This window comes from Octopus bimaculoides, chromosome 14, assembly GCF_001194135.2.
Source record: "Octopus bimaculoides isolate UCB-OBI-ISO-001 chromosome 14, ASM119413v2, whole genome shotgun sequence".
NCBI classification, from domain to species: domain Eukaryota; kingdom Metazoa; phylum Mollusca; class Cephalopoda; order Octopoda; family Octopodidae; genus Octopus; species Octopus bimaculoides.
In genome coordinates this window covers 12,210,770-12,219,177 of record NC_068994.1, presented here as the reverse complement: position 1 = coordinate 12,219,177, position 8,408 = coordinate 12,210,770, and the positions used below count along the sequence as shown (strand labels likewise).

The following is an 8,408-nucleotide window of genomic DNA, read 5'->3' as shown; positions in this document are numbered from 1 at the left end:
ATATATATATATATATATATATATATATATATATATATATATATATATACACACAAACGTACATATATGCATGCATACATATTTTATATAAACACATTTTATATATACATAACATATACATACACACATGCACACATATACATACATACAGTATACATATATATATGCATATATGACATACATACACACACATTTTGAGTACTCTTTTTCCCATTTGTATCTTTAAATGTATATACCAATATATACAATTACACACACAAGCAGTTATTATTTTCATTATTGTTGGCATTAGCTACCACTAACGGCCAACAACTTCAACAGAGTAGTCCTTATGAATAGGTCGGCTTTAGATGAGAAGGAAAGTGATGAGGCTCTTCAACAAGAAATCAGCTGCTGGGTCGGTAAGCCCCCCCCCCCCCTAGGTAGAGGGGGGGAAAGACCATCATCGTTGTTGGTGAACAACAAATAAGCAGAGGTCGGCATGTTCCACTGAAATTTTATTTACATTCGTTCCAGTTTTGCCTGAACTGAGCGGTATTTGTTTACAAGTTGACGCACTTCAGGGTCTGTGCTGCTGATTGCTTGTAGCTCCACCTGGTAGCTGGACACTGCATCAAGGCAATAAGTGAAAAACTGCCTCCTGCAAACAGAATCAAGAAAGAAAGTTAAAAACACCAGATGTCGTAAAATATCATTCATTTTAACATATAATAGCTATCAATGATGATCATCATGATGTTGATATTTAATTACAATGCAATATCAACACAAACATTACAATATACAACAGTCAAACATTTTAGTGAACATTCCATTAAAAAAAAGGGTAGGTGCAAAAAAACAAATCATTAACTCTTTTGATATCAAACCACCCAAGACTTCCTCTTCACCCGCTCTAGACTAATCCTCCTCCTTTATTTCTCTCTCATCTTCATTTTTAATCTCATTCCCCCAATTATAATTTCATACTCCTTCCACCCACTCTGCCATAATGCAAGTAGCCACATAGTTCTGCTTCAGCAAGAAATCTGTTCTGGATCCTTCTTTCATACTTTAGCCTTTCATCACCCAGCATAAAGCTGCTTCCCCCTTTACTGTAGCTCCATTCAATTGAAGGGGATACATGGAGACCTCACCACTGCTGGTGACACAAAAAGAACAAAAACAAAAATAATCTCTTGGTACCCTGGTGCCCTCTATAGCAGCAGCGTTTCTCAACCGGGGTTCCGCAAGAAAGAGTGAGATAAGTTGATGCTAATTTCATGATCATAATATTACTATTCATGCACAACATATTATTGGTTACTGTAATATAGACATCATCCTATCTAACCTATTATGTTATCAAAAAAATATAACGACCATCCCCCTCTCTCTCTCTCGGAGAGGCACATATATATATAATATTTACCACATGAACTACGGATGAAAAAAATATGAGAAAGATATGGAATATAATTTTTTTTGCGCGGTGATTCCTCAAGACGAAATTTATTTTAAGGATTATGCAAGGGTAAAAAGGTTGAGGAACACAGCTCTATAGAATGGTTGGCATTAGAAATGGCATATATTGTGTTCAACAGCCAGGTATATTATTATGTTAGAAACCAGTCCATTCTTTAAAGGAAGAATTGAAAGAAACGCGCACACACACACACAGAGGCATAGGTAGGTAGGCAGACAGACAGATAGAAAGAGGTTTAAACTTACCGTTCTGCTGTTGGAATCAAGTGGATCATGTTCGTTAATTTATCAATAAGATGGTATAAAACTGTGAGAATGTGTAATGGTTTGTGGTATTTCTGCCAGCTTGGACCCTAGTGAAACAAATGATGATAACAACGTAAATATATTTACACAGAATTTCACTTGAAACCAGTCATGGTGGGCCACTGTCTCAAAGGGTTTAGTCAAATCGTCCCACCCCCCACTTATTTTTTAAACCTTTAGCATTCGGGTTACTCTGTCAAATGTTTTGCTTATTTATTTGCATTGTTTTGAATTAATCATGTATAATCTTGTAGCTTTGAGATTTCAATGATGTGATTGTATATTTTTAGAATGACATTGTAGGGTAGGTATGAAAAGCTAGATCCAGTCAGTTTGAACATAAAACAGGTAAAATATCTTTGGCCAGATATGGCCAGTTTAAATGCTAAAGGATTAAACCTAGCACTTATTTCATTATTTACTTTTGCCAAACTGTTAACACAAAATAGGCATTTTTTACCCACAAGATTCTAGTGTGAAGAGGCTCACCCGAAATTTGAAGATGGAATCGTAAACCTGTAGCAGCTTGGTAGGTTTCACGCCGAAATCGAGTAGTGTGTTGAAGACCCAGATTGGAGACAGATCATGCTGACAACTGCACTGCTCCAAGTATTTTGTGATGAAGGCTGTTGTATAGAATGGGAAGGAAGACAAATATTTTTAAAAAAAAGGAAAAAAAAACAGACACAGAACACAAACAGCAACAGAAGAAATTGTTTTAAATGAAATTAGACATTTGCAATAATAATAATAATAATAATAACAACTGTAACTACCATCATCACTATCTTTCACAGTTTAAATCTTTATTTACAATAGTGAGTTATGTCTAAAAGTAGCTTTACAGTGGCCACTTCTGGATAATGGTCTGTGAAACAAAATACTAGAGATGACTGCATGGCAAATTAGCCATCAGGGAGCCAGCATGTCCATGGTTGCAAATTTTCAAGAGCGAGATACCATGCTAATTGCCAACCTACATCTGTTTCTGAGCAAGGTAATAGTTCCCCTGATGACCAGACGTGCTTGTATAATGGTGACAGTCCCCGTTTACAAATATCACAAGATGTCAAGACGAAAAGATAAACACATGCACACGCACGAGTGCATGCACACACACACACACACACACACATGCAATGGGGTTCTTTAAGTTTCTGTTTACCAAATCCACTCACAAGTCTATAGTAGAAGACATTTGCCCAAGGTGTCATGCAATGAGACTGAACACAAAACCATATGGCTGGGAAGCAAAACTTTACCACACAGCCATTTCTTAGTCTACAGAAGAAATCAGATAAAAGCATACACATAAACATACATGAAGGGCATCCAGCTGTAAAAGCAATGCCAGAACTAACCTCACCTGTGCTGGTGCCATGTGACAAGCATTCAGTCCACTCGGCAGGGTGCTTGGTGTTAGGAAGAGCATTCATCTGTAAAAACCATACCAAAACTGAGTAGCCTGGTGTAGTCTTCCACTTGGCCAGCTCCTATCAAACCGTCCAACCCATGCCAGCATGGAAGGCAGATGTTAAACAATGATGATGATGATGATAAATACACCACAAAATAATAAATTACTTAGGTGTGAGTGAAAGTAGATTCAATCTTAGATATGTTTAAAAGTATATTACCACAGTACATTCACCAGACTTCTTCAAATACAAAAAAAACACTGAGGGAGTGTTTTCATAGTTTAACTTACCAAGAGGAAAGTAGCGGTCAGCAGACACATATTGTTTGCCAATTGGAAGTAACTGGTTGGATATATTCACAGGGTTTATGACACTAGATGCTTTCTTGGCTGAATCTATCGCTGAAAAAAAAAAAAAAGAAAAACCACATGTTAATACTTCTCCATATATCTGTCAATTTGACAATTAATAACACAGAAGACACATCTTTAATTGATTATTAATTATTCACAACTAAGTTTAAAACTGAAAATTAATTATTTTTAAAAAACAAAAACATTCATTTCATTATAGTTAGGAATGAATTAAGAACTGCACTTTTCAAAGACCTAATTGTTGGCACTCCATCGCTTACGACGTCGAAGGTTCCAGTTGATCCGATCAACGGAACAGCCTGCTCGTGAAATTAACATGCAAGTGGCTGAGCACTCCACAGACACATGTACCCTTAATGTAGTTCTCGGGGATATTCAGCCTTGACACAGTGTGACAAGGCTGACCCTTTGAATTACAGGCACAACAGAAACAGGTAGTAAGAGTGAGAGAAAGTTGTGGTGAAAGAGTACAGCAGGGTTCGCCACCATCCCCTGCCGGAGCCTCGTGGAGCTTTAGGTGTTTTCGCTCAATAAACACTCACAACACCCAGTCTGGGAATCGAAACCCGCGATCCTATGACCACGAGTCCGCTGCCCTAACCACTGGGCCATTGCACCTCCACACACATACATATGAAAGGCATCGTTCAGTCATGTTGAGGTTCACCTCATTGGCTCAGGCTCAGTTCGGTGGTGACAGTGTCTTGGGACTTACCTGAATCTATAATACTTTGCCAAAGATTTTCAATGAGAGCTGGGTCAAAGAGGCCAGCAGAATGGACAATAGCCAGCTTGCATTCATGCAGGCCGTATGGATCGGCAAATTTTTCATAGAGCTGAAAGGTAGAGGGTATAAAAAGTATTAGAGAGAATGAGAGAGAGAAAGATGACTGAGAGAGAGAGAGAGAGATGATTGTGAATAAGGGAGAACTGTGGATGAAAGAAAGAGATAAAGAGGTGCGAATGAGAGAGAGGGAGGCAAGAGAAACAGAAAGGCAAAGAGCAAAAACTATGAATGAGAGAGCAAGAACAATGAATAGTTAAGAGAGAGAGTGAGCTGAGAATTGAAAGGAAAAAAAGAGAAAGAAAATGGGTGCAAATGAAAGGGGAGGGGAGAGATTGAGAAAGAGTAGGAGGTAATGAGACATAAGAGTGTATTAATAGCTGAGACTTACTGATGAAATATCTAAAAGATCAGAATTCAAAGCAGTCAACACTTCACTGTTGCACTGCATAGTGCAGAAAGCATTGTAGACCATCATCTGTAACTTAGCAACCTGCAACGGAGAACAAACCATGTGGGAAGGAAATTAGTTTCATAAACAAACTCTGTGTGTGTGTGTGTGTGTGTGTGCACGTGCGTACACACACACAGTTATTGGTCATATGTTCATGGATTTGGCAGGACTACATACAAACATTTAAGTGTATTTAACAAATAAAACTTAACCTAATGAAACCATTATTTTGTTGTTTTTACACAAATCCCTACCCCATTATTGCCCCACTTTTCTTCAACCCCCACCACCTTAAAACTTTCCACCCACCCACCTGGGGAGAGATACCGCCCACTTTGGGAACCACTGTTTTGAATTAATCATGCATTATCCTGTTGCTTTGAGATTTCAATGATGTAATTGGTTATTTTAGAACGACATTGTAAGGTAGGTGTGAGAGGCCAGATCTGGCTGGATTTAACATAAAACAAATAGAATACTTAGGCTGGATATGACCGATTTAAATGCTCAAGGGCTGATGTAATGTACTTACATCCATCTTCTCCTCCAGTTCATGCAAGAATTCTCCTTCCGTGGCTACGCTGGTCATCAATGTCGAACCTTTAGCACAGGCTATAGCACGAGATAAGTACTCAACACGCTGTGACAGGGTGAGATCAGACCTGAAATACAAACACATACATCATCATCATCATCATCGTTTAACGTCCGCTTTCCATGCTAGCATGGGTTGGACGATTTGACTGACGACTGGTGAAACCAGCATTTGTTTAACTTCCATTTTTTTGTTTGTTTTTTTTTTAACCATATTAGAATGGGATGGACTTGAGGCAGGATTTTACAGCTGGGTGCTCTTCCTGTTGCCAACCGTTGCCTGTTTTACAAGTATGGGAATATCAACATTCACACACATTTCCTCACACACGCATAATCCCTTTATGTCTCTCTCCATGCTGGCATGGGTTAGATGAATATGTTATGAAGGCATGATTTACATCTGGATACTCTTCCTACCACTAATCCTTATCTGTTTTTCAAGTAAGGGATTTCTTATTCCATAGGCTGTTCAAAGCAACGAATGAGTGAGCAATCTATTCACTAGAAAAATGCCAACAGAACACAGTGCAAACCTTATGACTTTTGAATAACTGAGAAAAATATGTAAACAAGTTCATTAACAAACATATATATATATAGGCACAGGAGTGGCTGTGTGGTAAGTAGCTTGCTTACCAACCACATGGTTCTGAGTACACAGTCCCACTGCGTGGCACCTTGGGCAAGTGTCTTCTACTATAGCCTTGGGCCGACCAAAGCCTTGTGAGTGGATTTGGTAGACGGAAACTGAAAGAAGCCCATCATATATATGTATATATATATATATATATATGTATGTGTGTGTATGTGTTTGTGTGTCTGTGTTTGTCCCCCCACCATCGCTTGACAACCGATGTTGGTGTGTTTACGTCCTCGTAACTTAGCGGTTTGGCAAAAGAGGCCAATAAAATAAGTACTAGGCTTCCAAAGAATAATTCCTGGGGTCGATTTGCTCGACTAAAGGCGGTGCTCCAGCATGGCCACAGTCAAATGACTGAAACAAGTAAAAGAGTAAAAGAATATGTATGATCATTATCGTCATCTTAATGTCCCCTTTTCCATCTCACATGGGTCAGATGGAATTTGTTGAGCAGATCTGACAATGACTGGATGCCCTTCCTGTTGCCAACCCTCATCTGTTTCCAATAAGGTAAATTTCCCCCATAGTTAGACAGGTCTTCACAGAAGATTGGAAACAAAGTACACTGCTTATATGACAGTGATACTCATTTACAACTATTACACTATGTCGAAACAAGGGGACACTAACACGCTTAAACACACATATCATCATTTCTCGTCCGTTCTCCATGCTGGCATGGGTTGGATGGTTTGACAAGAGCTAGCAAAGGCCAGGAGCCATACCAAGTTCTACAGCTGGGTGCCCTTCCTAACACCAACCACTTTACAGAGTGTACTGGGTGCTTTTTACATGGCACCATCACCAATACTTTTTATGTGGCACACACATATATACATATATACATACGATGGATTTCTTTCAGTTTCCCTCTATCAAATCCACTCAAGGCTTTGGTTGGCCTGGGACTATAGTAGAAGACACATGCCCAAGGTACCATGCAGGGGAACTGAGCCCAAAACCATGTGGTTATGAATCAAACTTCTTGATCACACAGCTACAAGGAACATAGCTTTTTCTATTTCCATCTACCAAATCCACTTACAAGGCATTTGCTAGTCATAGGCTATAATCGAAGATTCTTACCCAATTTACCAAACGGTGGGATGGAACCTGACACTATATGGTTGCAAAGTTATCTTTTCAATGACACAGCCATGCCTATGCCTACATTGTTTGTTGTTGTTGACACTCCGTCACTTACGACGTCTAGGGTTCCAATTGATCCGATCAACGGAACAGCCTGCTCGTGAAATTAACGTGCAAGTGGCTGAGCACTCCACAGACATGTGTACCCTTAACATAGCTCTCGGGGATATTCAGCGTGACACAGTGTGACAAGTCTGACCCTTTGAATTACAGGCACAACAGAAACAGGAAGTAAGAGTGAGAGAAAGTTGTGGTGAAAGAGTACAGCAGGGTTTGCCACCATCCCCTGCCGGAGCCTCGTGGAGCTTTTAGGTGTTTTCGCTCAATAAACACTCACAACGCCCGGTCTGGGAATCGAAACCGCGATCCTATGACCGCGAGTCCGCTGCCCTAACCACTGGGCCATTGCACCTCCCTATGCCTACATATATACATACTAACCACCTCGTCCCTTTGTTCCTCATACCAAAAGATAAAACACTCAAGAACTCACCCATGTTTTTCTGCCAGCCTTGATAAGATACGAGCAGCGGCAGGGAAGTTTTTGTTCTTCTGGTAGAACTTCCACAGCAAATCAAGAATCAGTGTCTTGTCGTCTTGAACAATGCTGGCCTTCCATTTCAGGTAGGTCTCCAAAAACGGGCTCTTGATCTGCATATGTAAAAAAAAAAGGTTTCATCAGATGAACAAGAAAACAAAAATTAGGGATCAAAATGCTAGAAGAACGTCCAGGCTATCTTGTAATGCTTAAGGGTCATTAAATGAGAGGTGGGCACAGGGCACCTGTGCCGGTGGCATGTTAAAGGCACCCATGCTCTGTGGAATGGTTGGTATTAGGAAGGGCATCCAACCATAGATACCAAGCCAGGACAGACAACTAGAGCCTGGTGTAGTTCTCTGGCTTGCCAGCTCTGGTCAAACTGCCTAACCGCACGCCAGCATGATTATATATATATATATGTATATATATATATATATAGATATATTGGGTTGGCAACTGAGTTCCCGCGGTTTTTTTAAATTTTGGAATTTATTGCATTTAAAAATTTTGGAATCTCTTTTTTTTTCAAGAAAATGCTACCATTTATGGAAACCAGTGATGGTTGGTGACAGGAAGGCTATCCAGCCATAGAATATCCACCACAACAAATTCAACCTGATTCATGCAAGCATGGATTTTCAAACATCAACTCTTTAGCATCAACATTATTCTGTCAAAAGT

The 8,408-nt window shown here is 39.6% G+C and overlaps 1 protein-coding gene across 2 annotated transcripts in view; it reads right to left on the bottom strand.

Moving 5' to 3' along the window:
- Positions 1–484: 484 nt before the first annotated feature.
- The window catches only part of LOC106874976 (nuclear pore complex protein Nup155), a 45,457-nt gene continuing 37,533 nt past the window's right edge, over positions 485–8,408 (bottom strand). For both annotated transcript variants that reach the window (XM_052972673.1, XM_014922907.1), the window contains exons 30-37: positions 7,680–7,837; positions 5,333–5,462; positions 4,738–4,839; positions 4,278–4,398; positions 3,479–3,589; positions 2,260–2,396; positions 1,711–1,817; positions 485–640 (exon numbers count right to left, since the gene is read on the bottom strand). In XM_052972673.1, the coding sequence (XP_052828633.1) occupies positions 502–640; positions 1,711–1,817; positions 2,260–2,396; positions 3,479–3,589; positions 4,278–4,398; positions 4,738–4,839; positions 5,333–5,462; positions 7,680–7,837 (1,005 nt within the window). In that variant the 3' untranslated portion in view covers positions 485–501. The remainder of the gene's footprint in view (positions 641–1,710; positions 1,818–2,259; positions 2,397–3,478; positions 3,590–4,277; positions 4,399–4,737; positions 4,840–5,332; positions 5,463–7,679; positions 7,838–8,408) is intronic.